General features: G+C 37.6%; 2 protein-coding genes across 3 annotated transcripts; both read right to left on the bottom strand.

Annotated features, from left to right (window-relative positions):
• Nucleotides 1–3,354: 3,354 nt before the first annotated feature.
• cinp (cyclin dependent kinase 2 interacting protein) lies at nucleotides 3,355–6,857 on the bottom strand. Of its 2 annotated transcripts, none has more exons than XM_063007752.1 (5): nucleotides 6,756–6,857; nucleotides 5,692–5,851; nucleotides 5,449–5,581; nucleotides 4,739–4,868; nucleotides 3,355–3,823 (listed from the first exon to the last, which is right to left on the bottom strand). In XM_063007752.1, the coding sequence occupies exons 1-5, from the start codon at nucleotides 6,760–6,762 to the stop codon at nucleotides 3,621–3,623; spliced, it is 633 nt and encodes a 210-aa protein (XP_062863822.1). In that variant the 5' UTR covers nucleotides 6,763–6,857; the 3' UTR covers nucleotides 3,355–3,620. The 2 variants fall into 2 exon arrangements, with proteins under 2 accessions (XP_062863822.1, XP_062863823.1); XM_063007753.1 differs by having other exon boundaries at nucleotides 5,692–5,848.
• A 4,381-nt stretch (nucleotides 6,858–11,238) lies between these two features.
• Nucleotides 11,239–16,609, bottom strand: adprs (ADP-ribosylserine hydrolase). Its single transcript, XM_063007444.1, has 7 exons — nucleotides 16,563–16,609; nucleotides 15,631–15,948; nucleotides 14,358–14,454; nucleotides 14,073–14,280; nucleotides 13,429–13,616; nucleotides 11,890–11,990; nucleotides 11,239–11,758 (listed from the first exon to the last, which is right to left on the bottom strand). Exons 1-7 carry the CDS (start codon nucleotides 16,585–16,587, stop codon nucleotides 11,418–11,420), a joined length of 1,278 nt encoding a protein of 425 aa, XP_062863514.1. The 5' UTR covers nucleotides 16,588–16,609; the 3' UTR covers nucleotides 11,239–11,417.
• Nucleotides 16,610–16,612: the final 3 nt, after the last annotated feature.

The following is a 16,612-nucleotide window of genomic DNA, read 5'->3' as shown; positions in this document are numbered from 1 at the left end:
AAGTCCAAAAAGTTATTTGGTGTTATTGTCCTTGTTATTATCTAAGTGGATGTTAAAATCCCCAGTTATGATGAAAAAGCTGTACTCAGTAGAGATAACTGACAGTAGTTCAGCAAGTGCATCTATAAAATGTGCAGAGTATCTTGAAGGTTTATAAAACCTTTATGAAACCTGTGGACTGGCTGAGATGGTGTGAGAATTTAGTCCCAACACACACCAGTTTCTCCATTTTCTCTGTGAAATCCATATGTGGAGGCAATGTTGTTGAGAGAGAGAAATTGGAGGATGACTGTGATGTTTCTGCTGTTGACTGCTGTGTCACTGCCTGATGATGAAGGTCGTAATAGCTTTCGTCAAGAGTCAGAAACTCAGCCTGAGCTGTGTTCTCCAGTGATGGGGATTGTATGTTTGATGGTCCTTCATGGTTGAAAGCAGGTGAGGGAGGTTGAGGATGCACGTATTGTGTCGAGTCAGTCCAAGAAGCAGATGGGTGGCGAAGAGCAAAATGGAGGTTGTCCTTTAGTGCCTTCACTCCAGTCTTGCTTAGGTGGGTGCCATCTGGGTAAAAAAATTCTCTGCACCCCCAGAATAAATTAAAATTGTCAATATAATCCATACCTTTCAAACTGCAGGTTCTGCTTAGCCACGTGTTGAGGTTGAGTAGCCGTGAAAACATATTAGATCCTCTGGCTGGGAGAGGCCCACTGATGAACTTCTGAGCAGTCAGCTTCTCAAGTGTATTAAACAGTTCAGTGAAAAGAACAAAACAAGAAAACATTGGTGCATATCCTGAGGGGTGGGTCAAGCCAGGATAGTAACTGGAACAGTAGGAGGTACAGAAGAGGCTTTCCAAGTGCTTTTAGGTAGGTGGGTGCGTATTTGGATTTGTAGGTAAGCAACATTGTTCCAAATCACACACACACAAAAAAAAGTGTTGCAGTGGCTGAGACTGGAACTTTAAAGTCTCAGCAGTGGAGGCATGGCATTTGAGATGCTACAGCATCTGAGGTGCTAAACTGTATATTAATCTTTTGATGAGAAATAGTATTCATTAATTCCACATCTGTAAAGAAAAGTGTTAAAGGGTCATTTTAAAACATTTATAGACACAGCACTGCATAAAGTTTAAACAGATGAGCTTTTGACAATTGGAGGTGTTCAGATCTTTAGTTGTCTGGATGGCTTTAGCTGTCTACCATTAATCTACATGTCACAAAAAGTTCCCTTACTTACAAACACACCTGATTTAAATTACAGAGGTTTGATGATGAGGTTGTAGCTGTGTTTGGAGTAGAAAAATCATGTCTTAAAGGAGAACAGTGGTGCTTAATTGTTTTGTCTGCTGGGCTGCAACACAAGCAAAACGGTTCAAAGTGAGAACCTTTGGTAGATGAATGAAAAGTAAATAATAAGCAATTATTAGCAAAGTTAGAATAGTTTTTTTGCTTATTGCACAAACACTGATTTGGCCTCCATTATTTAGATGCAATAAGGAATGTCAAGCAGAATGTAGCTGCTAACTCATGAGCTAAGTTCAATTTTGAGTTCAATTTCGTGTTTGATGTTCAAAGTCATGTAGGTTTGCAGGAAAATTTTACATATTGTTAAATAAATGAGTGCCTATTTTAAATAGTGGATTATTTTATTTTCCATACAGTGCTAGAAGGGTTGCACAGTGACTCACCAGGTAGTGAGTGTGCTGTAAAGCTCTAGGGACCTAAATTTGAACCTTGCATCAAGTCGCTGTCTTTGAGAAATTTGGCTGGTTTTCTGCATGTCTATGTAGGTTTCCACTTAAATATGTCTATAGGACAATTGGCTACTATGATTCATCCTTGGGTGTAAATGGTTGGTTAGATGCTCTGTTAAAGTGTATTTCTGCCTGGTACATGTTTCTAAAGTGGTTAAAACCATGACAACATTGGGCTGATAAAATGTTTTGATATGTTCTTCAGCAGAGGATATAGCAATATCATGTTGTCCATCACCAATAATATATGGTAAGTGGTGTTCTGGTCCTATGGTAATTTTTTCCTGAATGAACAGGATAGACCAGGGCTAGAATTGTATGTAGAAAAAATCGAGTCAGAAATTGTGTACCTACTTGTGCTTGTACATGTTGGTTTACCTGATGCAATGGGCAGGATGATGGCACTGGTATCTAAAAATTGTCAACTTAAAGTAAAGGAAGAAATGGCAAAAATGGGGGTTAAGGGCCCTGCTCAATGGCCCAAAACCTGGCAATGATGGCACCAGAACCAGCAAGTTAATTAAGAACTAGCAATCACTGGACGTTGGTGTTTTTTGTTTTTTTTTGCATGGCATTTACATTTAAGGCAATTGGCAGATGCTTTGACTTAAAGCAGCGTACAAATATGACCCATTATAAGCTAAGAAATTAAAGGATTAGGGCCACTAAGCTACCATTGACCGTGGTATCATTTAGAGGTTGTTGTTTTTTTGTTTTATACTTTTATATTGTTAACAATGCACTTTAAATGTAAAATGATAATTTTATCTATAGTTTTGTAGCAAGATACAAAACTATAGGTGACATTGCACAGCATATCAATTTATTTAATTATTACAGAAGCTGACTATACACTATATAAAACAGTATTTATTAAAATGATAAATTAAAACAGTAATTTGTGGTCTAGACTCTGGAAATCCTACTTCACCAGTAAACCCCTCTTTTGGCAGATATCACAGCCAGCAAACACTTTGTTTTTATATTGTTTATGGTGGTCTTACTTTGGATCGATATCCTGATGTAGAAATCATCACTTTTTAAGCTTTAGTTTCCTGGCTGACTCTTAATGTCTTTATTTTACAATAGCATGTAGCAAAGGTTTGTTCTTTTTAACACAATACTGTGTTATTGTGGTGCCCAAACTACATGTACATCAGTCCTTTAATTAGATTTACGCGTCACATTCAAGTTGCTTTACTTCAGCTATTTTAGATGTGAATTGACATCAAGTTTAAATTTGTCGCATTAACCACACAGGTTTTGGTCAATGTGAAAAGTTTGACTTGATCTCCCTGTAGGTTTCCTCTGAGCATTCCATCAAGTAAATAGGTGAGTGTGATGTCCAGAGTGTGGTCCTGCTTTGCAGGCAGTGGCACCAGATCAACTGTGTAACTAAATAAAATGTAGTGGCTACTGAAAATGAATAAAGGAACATGTTTTAAAACATATAATACCTTATATAGCAGCTATGAGTCAGATATTCATACTCATTAAAACCATAAATATTTTTTATTACATGCAGACAACTGTTATATTGTCCTGTACAAAGCATGACATGTAAAATTCAATAATAATACAAGTTAAAAAAAACACTTCTGCTTATCAGTTAAAAATAATGTAGAAATAATCTTAAAACCTTTCTTACTTACTTGGTTTAATTTTTTCATGATTTTTTTTATTTTGGCAACTCAATCCCATAATCAGGAATTATTGTTAGCTGGTACATTATTTTTCTGTTTCAACAACATCTGCAAAGTTATCAAAACTTGAGAAGGGTTTGAGTTTATATGGTACTTTTTTAGCATGTTCCACTAGAAATTTAAAAATTATTTCTAAAGAAGTGTAAAAACACAGACACAGATTTCAATCATATCGTCCTGTGGCCAGTCTCCATTAGTAAGCCCTCCAGCAACAGTTTGATATTGTCATCGATGTAGGGCTGATAGAGCCAGCAGGACAGATAGACCATGCAGAGATCTGAGTTAGTTGTGTGAGCCACTTCACCAAGGATGGTTCTCTTCAGGTCCAGCTCTTGCTCGTATGCTTCATAAAGCTTGGACGATACTTCAGCTGCCACAGACAGTGAAAGATACAGGATGTTTATATGTACTTTACAGTGCTATTATAATACAATATGCATATCTCAGCATACATAACCATGGCATGCAAACTAAAATGTAACATATGTATAAGTATTTAAAACCCTAAATTAGTAAACTCCTAGATTATTTACTTCAGTTATAAAAAATATTTGAAGAATGTCAACACACAACAATGAAATTCTGTGAGGGTTTGAAAAAGGTTCAGAAAGTCATATATGACTGAATACTATTTATTGTGTGTCTGTTACACAAATCTGTCTGGGCCTAATGCTACCTCTGCCCGAGCCATCCAAAGCAACTACCAGGCTAGCTGAAAGTTACAAAAGTCTGTGTGGATAGCAGCATAAATTGGGCTTTATTTACATTTACATTTTTAGCATTTAGCAGATGCCTTTATCCAAAGCGACTTACAGTACAGTTACAGTATACAATCTGAGCAATTGAGGGTTAAGGGCCTTGCTCAGAGGCCCAACAGCAGCAACCTGGCAGTTATGGGGCTTGAACCAGCAACCTTCTGATTATTAGTCCAGTACCCTAACCACTAGGCTACAGCTTGCTTTATAATAATGACAACATTGGTAGTACAAAATAGCCCAACTTTTCCAGAAACTGGGTTTGTATTATCAATACTTGTGTACTTAGACAGATGTGGCTAATTCTACTAAGAATGTAAAAATACGAATCAAGACTAATGCTGAGGTCTCAATTGTGTCTACAAGGGTAAGTTATTAACATTTACTAATCCAGGCTGATATACTGGGCAGCAGGAGAACCTCAAAACATTTCCAAAAGGCAGATCCTGTTACTTTTAATTATGTGGGGTAGATGTTTTGGCTTTTTATTTTTTATTGTTCTACAATAAAATTACTGATTTTTTGTTTACCAAACTGCTGTGTAGACCAGGTCTGAAACATTGGTGCTGGTCTTCCTTTTTCTCCATACTGGAATGTCTCCAGTTCACAGATTCCTTTCTCAGCACTCACCATCTTCTCCATTTTTGACAGAATATGATCCTTTGGAGAAAGAAAATCTCTTAAGTACACTTTGTCTACTACAATACAAATGAATGCTTTTCCCCAAAAATATTTGTTTTAAGTGTTACATAAAAATAAACCTAAATATTGTTGTTTTGCAAATTGCATCTAGTTATATTATTAAAGACATTGCCATTGGTTGGGAATATTCGAAGTAACATTTGAAGAAAAATGCACAAACTTACAAATTTGTGTAAATGTGAATCACAGTGCTGCAAAAAGCTCATTATCCTAATACCCTAGATGTCTTGAAGTTGTAAGTCGTCACATTGTTTTAGCATTAAGTGTGAATGAAGATTCTGTTCAATAAAGACAATTGTGTACTATTCTTTAGCAAAGCTGTGTTTGCCTATTATGACACTGATTCATATCCGACCATAGCTGTGTATGTAATCAATGCAGATATTTAGTTTACTTTAAGAGATCAACCTTGATCTGACAGTTTAGAAAATGTTTTTGATCTTTTCTCAGCGCTACTAGGATGCAAAGTTTGGGGGTTGTTAGGTTTTATGTGCAGTGCATGCAAATAACAATTATCATGGAATAATTTGAATAATACCATTTTTTTTACAACATTCTGTAGTTTGCTACATTCCTCCTCCAGCTCCTGGTTACTCTGGTCGGCAATTTTTTCTAATGGAGCTGCAGTTGAACTTTTACCCTCCATCATCACTTCAGGCATCTTTACAGTTCTGAGAGAGAAGAGTTAACAGTGACTAATCCCGTTTTCCTAGACAGAACACATAGGAGAAAACTTGAAAAGTAAAAATTTGGAATATGAATATAATCTTCTACTGCTTACTCTTTGCTTAGTTTGAAGTTCACAATTTTGGTTGCAATGGTGGATCCCTCGTTACTAAGCCGTTCCCATTTCAGCATAAAGTTATGCCAGTCTGCTGCGTTGTCCTTTAGCTTCCTGGCACTTCCAGTCAAGTTTCCTTTTCTTCCAGGTGTCGTAGCTTCTGTTAACAAAAAAAGTTACAATAAGCACTTGGTTTATTTATTGATGGGTACCGAGGTAGTGCAGCATGCAATGTATGCACCACACAAGTACAACTTCCTGAGAATCTGATTTTGAGTCTCGCTGTAGTTATACACCAGGTTCATGTGTTTACATCTTTGCATACATGTTTACTTGTACAACCTAAGAATCCTAGTAAGTCTATTGAAATATGTTATTACATTTGTTGTAATATTTTAGACTGGAAAGGGTTACAATGCTATTTCTAAGGTGCTAGGACAACAATAGCAATTATTTTCTAATGAATATCAATAACAACAGAACCATACTTAAAAAAATGCTCACCTAAAAAGTCAGCTTTGAATATTTAACTATTACAAATGAGTTGCAAGGATCATAAAGATTCATCTAGAATTCACTAAAAACCTGCTCTGATTCAAAGGCTGAACTTCTTAAAAGATGTAGGTTAAAATATATCTGGTTATCACAGCACTCAACAATCAAAACATGGTGGTGGTAGTGTGTGTGGGAATTGTTAAATGATGTTTAATAAGCACAAGTGGATGAGATATCTGGCGATACATGTTTTTTGACGATTTTGGATGTCAATTTTGGACACAACACAGAAAATGCAATGAAAATCTAAAATGGCTGTTTTTTCCATCACTGTTTTAATTTTTATGTTTATTTAATGTAATACTGTTACAAATCAATGTTTATTTAGTGAAAATAAACCAAGAAACCATCAACTGTGATTATAGTAACAATGAAATCAATTACATTAAATGTAAAGTGTTACATTTTTCAGTCATCATAATATTAGTTACTATTTGATAATCTAGTTACTTGTGTGGAACGTGGTCGCTATAAAAACTAGCTAAGCACGAAAAGCACATAATGCTTACCGTCCATTTTAAACGTGCCTCTATTATTAAGTTTTGGTAATAACGCTGAAATAGAAGATTATTAATCCCTAAACTTCTTAATTTTGAACCATTATGCACGGTTTTCTCGTCTATTTTCTTCTAAGATATTGTTTCCGCCTCAAAGTACATTACTGCCAGCTACTGGACTTTACATGCGCTACACTTTGTATGTGATGGCTCATGTTGGCTCATGTTAGCCATGTGCACTAAGCAATATTTTATTGTTCTTATCACAAAACAATGTTAAATATCAGCAGTCCACTGTAAAACATACAATATTTGATAAGATTGTTAAGATTAAAACATTTCGTTCAAAGTAAATCCATTATATAGTTTTAAGGTGATGGAGATAAAACGTTAAGATTTGCTTATTTACAACCTCAAATCAGAAAAAGTTGGGACAGTATGGACAATGAAAATAAAATAAAAATGCAGTGTTCCTTACATTTACTTTGACCTTTATTTGATTGCAGACAGTTTGGACCCAAGATATTTCATGTTTTGTCCTCTTAACTTCATTTCATTTATTAATATACCTTCATTCCTGCATTTCAGGCCTGCAACACCTTCCAAAAAAAGTTGGGACAGGGGCAATTTAGGGCTAGTAATGAGGTGAAAAAACATAATATTGATGTGATTCCAAACAGGTAATGTCAACAGGTACAAAAGCAGCATCCAGGAAAGGCTTTGATGAGCAAAGATGATCAGAGGATCTCCAGTTTGTCAACAAATGCATGAGAAAATTATTAAAAACAATGTACCTCAAAAAAAGATTGGAAGGAATTTGCATATTTCTCCCTCTACAGTGCATAATATCATTAAACAATTCAAGGGATTGGGAAAAATTTCAGTGCTTAGAGGCCAAGCACTACAATACGGAGTTACATGCACAAATGCCACTTAAAATTTTACTGCGCAAAAAAGAAGCCTTATGTTAACCATGTCCAGAAGCGGCGTCGACTTCTCTGGGCTTGGAGGCATCTAGGATGGACCATCACACAGTGGAAACGTGTATTGTGGTCAGATGAATCAGCATTCCAGGTCTTTTTTTTGGGAAAAAAATGGACGCCGTGTGCGCTGGACCAAAAATGAAAAGGACCATCCAGACTGTTATCAGCAACAAGTCCAGTCCAAAAGGGTCTGTCATGGTATGGGGTTGTGTCAGTGGCAGCATTAATGCAGAAAAGTACATTGAGAAGATAAAACATGAAATATCAGGTTCATCCTGTCTGCAATTAAATTAAAGTCAAAGTAAATGTAAGAAACAATGTGTTTTTTTATTATTTGCATTTTCCATGCTGTCCCAACTTTTTTCTGATTTGGGGTTGTACATCCTTGCATACAAAAAAACCATTATCTTGAATTTAATTAAATGAAGTAGGCTACCTTTACATAACAAAGTATAAGGCCACTGGAGGTATTAAGGTTTTTTTACTAAGGTGAAGATTTCCTTGTAGTCAAGTCAAGTCAACTTTATTTATATAGTGCTTTTTACAATAGACATTGTCTCAAAGCAACTTTACAAAATCCAGGACAAACAGATACAAAAACCCCTGTTGAGCAAGCCGAGGGCGACAGTAGCAAGGAAAAACTCCTTGAAAATTACAGGAAGAAACCTTGAGAGGAACCAGACTCAGCAGGGCCCATCCTTCTTGGGTGGCCTGGAGGATACTTTAAATAAATAGGATTTACACAAATCATATCATCAAATCATACAAACACAGAAATCAATGAACTGAAAGTTATAACTGGCAATAAATAAATAAATAAATAAATAAATAAATAATAATAATAGAGTTATTATTCGGTCTAGTCTTCAATAAAGTCTGTGGTGAGTTCTTGTCATTCTCGGTGCAATTACGCCAGACCCGTCACATCCGGCAGGAGCAGCATCGTTGTCACGGCAGTCTCGATTTCAATCCTTAACCTTGGCGGGTAAACAGGTTTCCATCAGAATGCCCTCGGGGTAAAACAACAGAGAATGTAGTTAATAATGTACAATGCTAGTTGAGTAAAACAGTTTTACAGAGAGTTTTAGACTCCGGCAGCCCTAATTATTACAGCATAACTAAAAGGGAGAGCGAGCAGGTAACAATGTCATGAAGGCTTTCATAGGACATCAGCGCCCATCTCCCCACCGTCATCAAACCTGAGTGATCGAACAAGAGAGGCAGAACGACAGCAACCCAACATCCCTGATCACCACAAGTTTCTATGACCAAGAACCCCCAAGCTCTGCTCCTTTGTCTATACTAATCAAAAGCCTGAGAAAATAAATATGTTTTCAGTCTAGACTTAAACATTGACACTGTGTCTGAATCCCGAACAGAGGCAGGAAGATTATTCCAAAGTTGTGGAGCTTTGTAAGAAAATGCTCTTCCACCAGCCGTGATCTTTTTTATTCTAGGAACTATAAGTAACCCTGCATCTTGTGAGCGAAGTGGACGCGCTGGGTTGTAGTGATTAATAAGTTCACTCAGATACTGTGGAGCCAGACCATGTAGCGCTTTATAAGTCAATGCGGAATTTAACTGGCAGCCAGTGTAGAGATGATAGAAAAGGACTAATATGATCAAATTTTCTAGTTCTAGTTAGCACTCGAGCTGCTGCATTTTGAACTAACTGGAGTTTGTGTATGGATCTACCAGAGTATCCAGTTAGAAGAGCATTACAATAATCTAACCGAGAAGTTATAAACGCATGGATCAGTTTTTCGGCGTCATTAACAGATAGTATATTTCTTATTTTAGAAATATTACGCAAATGATAGAAAGCAACTCTAGTTATATTATTGACGTGTGTATCAAAGGAAAGATCTGAATCTAGTGTGACACCCAAGTTTTTTACATCTGAGCTGGGAGTAACAGAGAAAGTGTTTAGGTTTAGCACCAGGTTAGACAACTTGTCTCTTGCAGCTTTAGAGCCAACAAGTAAAACCTCTGTTTTATCTGAATTAAGTAAAAGAAAATTACACGACATCCAGTTTTTTATGTTGTTTACACAATCTTCAATCTTACTGATTGTGTCAGTATCATTTGGTTTGGCTGATATGTACAGCTGTGCGTCATCTGCATAGCAGTGAAAATTTATGCCATGTTTATGAATAATTTCTCCTAGTGGAGGCATATAGAGTGTAAATAATAGTGGTCCCAGTACCGACCCCTGTGGAACACCACACTTTACTTTTGTAGTTTCTGAGCATTTATTATTTACATAAATCAATTGAGAGCGGTCAGTCAAATATGATTTGAACCAAGAGAGTGCGAGTCCTTTAACACCTACTGTATTTTCTAACCTATCCAGTAAAATGTTATGATCGACCGTATCAAATGCTGCACTAAGATCTAATAGAACAAGAAAAGAGACACATCCATTATCAGAAGACATTAACAACTCATTAACTACTCTAATTAATGCGGTTTCGGTACTATGGTTGGGTCTAAATCCAGATTGAAATTTTTCATGAATACAATTTTCATTCAACTAAGAACATAACTGTTTGGAAACTACTTTTTCTAATATCTTAGAGACAAAAGGAAGGTTTGAAATTGGCCTATAATTAGATAAAACATGTGGATCAAGATTAGGTTTTTTAATCAGGAGTTTAATAACAGCACTTTTAAACAATGTAGGTACGTACCCAAGGCTAAGGGATGCATTGATTAATGTAAGCAGGGGCTCTACAATTGCTGGGAGTAAATCTTTAAGTAAACGAGTTGGAACAGGGTCGAGTATACACGATGATGACTTTGATGATTTAATCAACGCAGTTAGTTCATTTTGGGAGATTGGATTAAAGGAATTTAGTTGGATTACCTTGTTACTATTATCATCACTATTATCACCAATGCTGCTTAGAGTGAGTTCATACTTAACATTGGCAAGTGACACACTCTGACTCTGAAGTCGTATTTTTTCTATCTTATCATTAAAGAATTTTAAAAAATCATCGCTGGTACAGTCGGGTGGTATATTAGATTTAGTTTCATTGACGTTTTTAGTTAATTTGGACACTGTCTCGAAAAGGAATCTAGGATTGTTCCTATTTTTCTCTATTAGGGATGAATAATATAAAGATTTAGCTTTTATAAGAGCATGTTTATATTCAGTTAGAGTATGAACTTGTAGTTGTCTGTATGGTAGAATTTTATTCTGATGGTGTTTATCTTTTGGCATAAATAGAGGATGTGTTTGATGGAAGTTCTTGATCCACAGAGGGGGCAAGTGGGGGGGCTGGTCTCCTTTTAGCAGGTAGGTATGGGTCAATTTGGTGTGTCCTATGTGGCATCTCGTATGGATAACTTGTTCTCATTGTTTTTTTGGGTATTGAGCTTTATTCGTTTTTATTGTAGGGTGGATCTCGTAGAGTTTGTTGGTGCTATAAGTTTCCCATTTTTATTACCAAGCTCAGTCTTAGAGTAACAAGACTAAAAGAATAAAAACACCAAGCTGCCATACACTGTCAAGTTTATTCTTTTATTGTAAAACATTTTTGCACAACAAATACACCAAACATAATCCAACCATTTAAACAAGCAGAGTTAACAACTGTATGTGCTGCTGATAGGTGCTTGTGTGTCAGATAGTTTGAGTATTTGTACATGTGTAATGTTCTACAGTATATCAGTTAGTATTTGCCAGTTACTTCTGACTGGTGTCTTGTGAATGCTGACCGCTGCCGCCCCCCTGTGCCTGTGTGAAGTCGTAGAACTTATAAAGACGCTCTGCCAGGTGCTCAGCTTCCTCCACCCCTTCACAGCTCTTTAGCCAGCTCTGAGGAATGGCATCGATGCCATAGTGGGCACCTGCAATGGCACCAGCCATGCATGCAATTGTGTCTGTGTCACCTCCTAGGGCTAAGCTGTAGGCTATTGTCCTTTCTAGCCCACCGTAGTGCTTTGGCAGACCTTCTCGGGGTTCCAAACAATGCAGCACACAGAAAATGGCTGTGGGAACAGACTCCAGTGCTACAATGCCATTTCCTAAGCACAAAAAAGTAGCATAACATTACAATCTCAATGAATAAAATAATGCTTAAACATGATTAAACAGCTTAAAATCTTCGTAGTGCTATAGAAATTTTATGGAACAGGAGGTAAATAACAGCACTAACCTAGTTTTGATATGACTTCTTCAATGCTTACACTGTTCTGCTCAATGAGCTCTTTCACCTTATGCAAACGTGCACAATATGGAAATTCTGCTAATCTAAGCCTGCAAAACAAAATAATTAACAGTGTTAACTGAATAAAACCACTAAAACATTAGTGTTGCTTCTGCAAAAACAGATCAAATGGTCTATATTAGTACATTTAAGTGCCTTGAGAAAACATTCAGTCCACAAGTTTGTGGTGTCTATTAATTTGTCTAGAAACTAACTTAAATCTCAAAAAAGACCAACAACAGCATTTACTTACAAATAATGTAAAACCTGACATGCTGAAAATGTTAAAATGTTGTGCTATATTAATTTAATTACGGCAGGTTAGTACACTGTACACTGGCTTTTGGGTCAGTGTAACCAGTTTGTATCTAAAACCTCCCTAAATTATGCAACATTTATTTTCAACATCTATCCTGATATACTGTCTGTCCCTGCTGCTAAAAAAATGAGCCCCATTACATTATGCTATTATCACAATACTACACAGTGGATATGGTGTCATCTGGCAGGTACCTCAAAATTTAGACCACAAAAATGTATTTCACTTGAATGACTTGTGAATTACTTTAGTATTGGCTTTTTTAGGGTAAAACCTTGAATGTTGGGGATTAATGATCATTGCCCTCCAGCCTTAGATATTAACTGGTAAAACAGCTGGTAAACTAGTAGCATTTTTCCCTAGCGTTAACTGACAAGTTAGAGGATTAGTCTAACCCGGTCAGTGTGGTTGTAGTTTCATATTTAATCCACTTTTTTGCCTGACTGACCTGAGCAGGGCTTAAATGCAGTTGAAGGGACTTTCAGATAATTTTGCATCCCTCTATAAATCTGAGCCTATCATCTTTTAAATCTTGCCTTGGTTTGAATTCTTTTTAATTTGTCCCCCAAAATTATGGACCTATCAAAAAGGATGAGCTATTTATCTCTGTTAATTAATAAAAACTGCTGTTGACCTCCACTCCTGACTGAGGAGAGCCGTGACTAACACATGCCCAAGGTGGTTTCATATGAAGGTCTGTAACGTCACACACTGATCTCCATTATCCCCCATCTTTGTGCAGGCATCATCAATCAACCAGCAGAGTTAATAATTGCAGCAGTGATGAGGAATCCCCATCGGCAATCCTATCCGCAAACAATCCTATCCTATCCCAATCATTGTCTGTACAGGCATCTGGCCTGTCAGTAGCAGAGCAGAAATTTAAACTCGCAAGTTCAAGATGTCAGCTCTGGTGTGCTACTGTGTTTTCACCACTGTGCCACCTAAGAGCCATCTACAAATTGCTAACTCTAAATTAAGCTGGCAGTGTAATGTGTTGCATGAGATCAAAGCTAACAAAGTTTGATTTTTTTTTTCATCTGTCAAAGTTTCATCAGTCTTTGGACTTTTATTATTTGAGGATCAATTTTGATCAATTAAAGTATTTAAAATTTACAGTTAAAAAAAAAGTTTTAAATTTCACACTGATGACAATAGTTATAACTGACGCTTTGGCATCACGCTGAGCTGTCTCGTCTTTCTCCACGTCCTCCATTTCTGAGATGAGTTTATTGATGAATTCTTGTGGTTCAGTGAGGGTGCCCTGCATAGACAAGTGAACTGCCAGGGCCTGCAATACAGCTCCATTGTAGCCCAGAGAGCAGGAGTGGGTAAGCATCGCGCCAAGCCTCGAGTACTGCCACAGACAAAGGAAAAAGAAAACAAAGGTAGTTTTTAAATGTTAGATACCCCTGAATGGGTAAATTTAAACAGTAAAAAACATTATATGAGGGCTAACAATGAAGAGAAATCGGTGACAAAAACAAAGCTGTTGGTGTGTGTCTTTAAATGCTTTATTCACAAAATCACTATAAGTGAGTCAGGAATCGATTTGTATGAAGCGAAGCATGTGCACGTTCTGAGTTTCTCTTCCTCAGTCATCTCTCCATTTTTACTGTTATTAATGAATGCTGCGGTTTCAAATAAACACCAGCTACTTACAGACGGGAGGCTTAATTGAACTGGCTATTACCACAGAACGGTAGCCAAGTCAGACTCATTCAAGTTGAAGGTCAGGACACAGAAGGGGGCGCATGTCCAAAAAGGTTGATCACATAGACAAAGCAAAAGCAGGAATGGGTCTGGCACCTACCATCCGCACGTCTGCAGCATTTCTAAAGGCAAGGGCAAAGGGTGCAGCTCTCATTGCCCCACCGTTGCCGAATGACCCTCGTCCACTAAATTGAGCTCGTGCAGGCTGAAAGACATCACTGAGCTGAGGTGAGGAAAGCTTCCGCAGGACCTGAATAACTCCTGATCCATAACCGCGGCCAGGGGCGAGGCTGTACTCCTTTGCAAATCTGCAAAAATAGAGCATAAGATTAGTACAGTCTACTGTCTAATGCTGCACAAATACTAATACTGTATCTAAATGTACCTGCGAGCCATGTCTTGTTCGTCAAACCTTGTTCTGGTCAGAAGTGAATGGGCCACGCAGCGCATCATGGCTGTGTCATCACTGTACAGTAGTATTCCTGCAGAGGATTAACACTTATATTTATTGCATTTAGCAAATGATTTTATTCAAAGCAGCAGTTGAGGGTTAAGGGCCTTGCTCAGGGGCCCAACACTGGCTACTTGGAAGTGGGTGGAATTAAACCAGCAACATTTACAATTACAGCATTTAGCAATTAAGAGTTAAGGACTTTGTTTAAGGGCCCAACAGTGGAAACTTTGCAGTGTTGGGGTGTGAACCAACAACCTTCTGATTACTAGTCTAGCACCTTAACCGCTGCCACAAATGACTTCAATGACTTGTAGTGCTTGACGAAAGTACTTTTTGCGAAGTAGCTGCCCCATATCATGATGCTTCCACCTCCACACTTACAGTTGTAGCTAATTACAGTCAAGGGTTAAGTGCCTTGCTCAGGGGTGATGGGAACCAGTGACTGTTGGTAACACTTTAGAACCATTACATATTTCTTGTAATAGATCATTTTTGAGTGACAAAATATTAGGAACACTTGTTAAAAATTATGTTTGTTTCTTCATATGTTTATTGCTTTCCAAAATGTATTCCAGGTTATTCTAAAGATATGCATAAAGTGATTTAGATTATAGATTTGTTAGTTCTCTAATGTAATACATAATTTAACTTGTAATCTAGCCTCCTCATTCCACAGTATACAGCTTTCGACCTCTAGTTTGGCTGCACCCATTCTGAGCTGCAAGAATTAAAATGAGAAAGTCTAGGGAGCTCTGAACAGGTCTCAGAAGATAATCGATTTTAACAAGTCTAAGACACTTCAGGTCCCAAGATACAAATAATTATCTGGAAGTGTAAGGTGCATAAAACATTGTGTTGCCCCGCTCATCCTGGCAAAGAAACTATAAGCCAATCTAGAAACCACCAGATACAGGTCTGTTATTATTAAAAAGCTACTGGAAGATGTGCCACTGTCCACAGTCAAGCCAGTTTTACATCGCCATGTGTCAAAGGCTGCTGCTGCTGCTTGAGGAAAATCAGCGCCTTGAAACTTGACTAATGTTTGGTGCTGATCACATGAACATGAACACATGAACGAAACGAAAGCAAGAAACGTCTTTCCTGCATGGCAGACTTGGCAGCCTCCAACCCCATGAAACGCAGCAAGCTTAAGGTGTACGGTGGCATGTTCAGTGTATTTGACAGCTAGGAGAAGAGCGCTCACCATCTCCTCGTGTTTCCTGCTCCAGTCCGTTTAGATGCTGAAGAACTCGATCCAACGGAACGTCCTCAGCTCCTTCAAATTCTCCCCCAACACAATCACCTACCACAGCCCCGCACAGAGCTCCGCGGAACCGTGACAGCAGCGATACTGACCCTCCTGCTGTTGCTGCCCGCGCCGCTGCACTCATCACTGTGCTGAACACTGACCCTTGTAAATGTGCACCTTTAATATATGAACTGCAGCCTGCACGTATATTCACCACTGTGCAGCTCCAGGCCTGATATGCGCTAATCGGTTCCTGTGGTACGCCTGATAGTTCTGCGTGTCCATAATTACACACGGTTCACTTTATAGTGCACTATTCAGGGATATTTGCTGAGTTTGACTTTATTGCATAGTGTATCAGTTTTACAAATTAAAGAAATTGCACAATAATATACATTATGTTAATGTTTCAATTACTTAATTGGTAATGCGTGAATTTATAACACACTTTGCACTTTGTAGGGAATAGAGTAAGAAGTTGAATACAACATTTGGGATGCGGTCTGTTTTAAGCGATCATCACTGTCATAAGCCCTCCGTAGTCAACACTTTCTGTAGTGATGGCTTAATCTGATTGTGATTAAAAACTAGTCACTCAACAGCATTTCAACGGTTTATAATATTATACGGCCAAAGTGTACATTTTGCTTGCATTTATGTGTAACTGCTGGTTGCCGCCGCCTTTTTAAATTCTTAAATAAAAACACAACAAATATTGGGAGCTCGCATCCTAAATTAGTTGTTTCCAACAAAAGCCAAAGGTTTTTTCTCACTACAGTTTAAAACAATCTTACAAATGGCGGATGTACACTGTTCACTTCAATGTCGCCTTTGTAGGGATGATCATTTCAGATTGAATCGCAGCCTTGCTTGACTTGTTTACTTACCTAAGTGTAGGAAATAAACGCGCATTAAAAAAACTATCAGCGCACAACGA

This window comes from Trichomycterus rosablanca, chromosome 13 (genome assembly GCF_030014385.1).
Source record: "Trichomycterus rosablanca isolate fTriRos1 chromosome 13, fTriRos1.hap1, whole genome shotgun sequence".
NCBI lineage: Eukaryota > Metazoa > Chordata > Actinopteri > Siluriformes > Trichomycteridae > Trichomycterus > Trichomycterus rosablanca.
The sequence above is the reverse complement of the archived record's forward strand: the minus strand, read 5'-3'. Positions and strand labels throughout refer to the sequence as shown.

Bases quoted from the DNA above. Each gene is read 5' to 3' on its own strand.
- adprs (XM_063007444.1), bottom strand. From the start codon at position 16,587: ATGCGCGTTTATTTCCTACACTTAG. The intron at 14,281-14,357 runs GTACATTTAGAT...CTATTTTTGCAG, and splicing joins GAACAAGACATGGCTCGCAG to ATTTGCAAAGGAGTACAGCC. The intron at 11,991-13,428 runs GTCAGTTATAAC...TTTGTTTTGCAG, and splicing joins GCTCAGCGTGATGCCAAAGC to GCTTAGATTAGCAGAATTTC.
- cinp (XM_063007752.1), bottom strand. The intron at 4,869-5,448 runs GTATTATTCAAA...CTTTCTCCAAAG, and splicing joins AGAATGTTGTAAAAAAAATG to GATCATATTCTGTCAAAAAT. The intron at 3,824-4,738 runs GTAAACAAAAAA...TGTCTGTGGCAG, and splicing joins CTGGTCTACACAGCAGTTTG to CTGAAGTATCGTCCAAGCTT.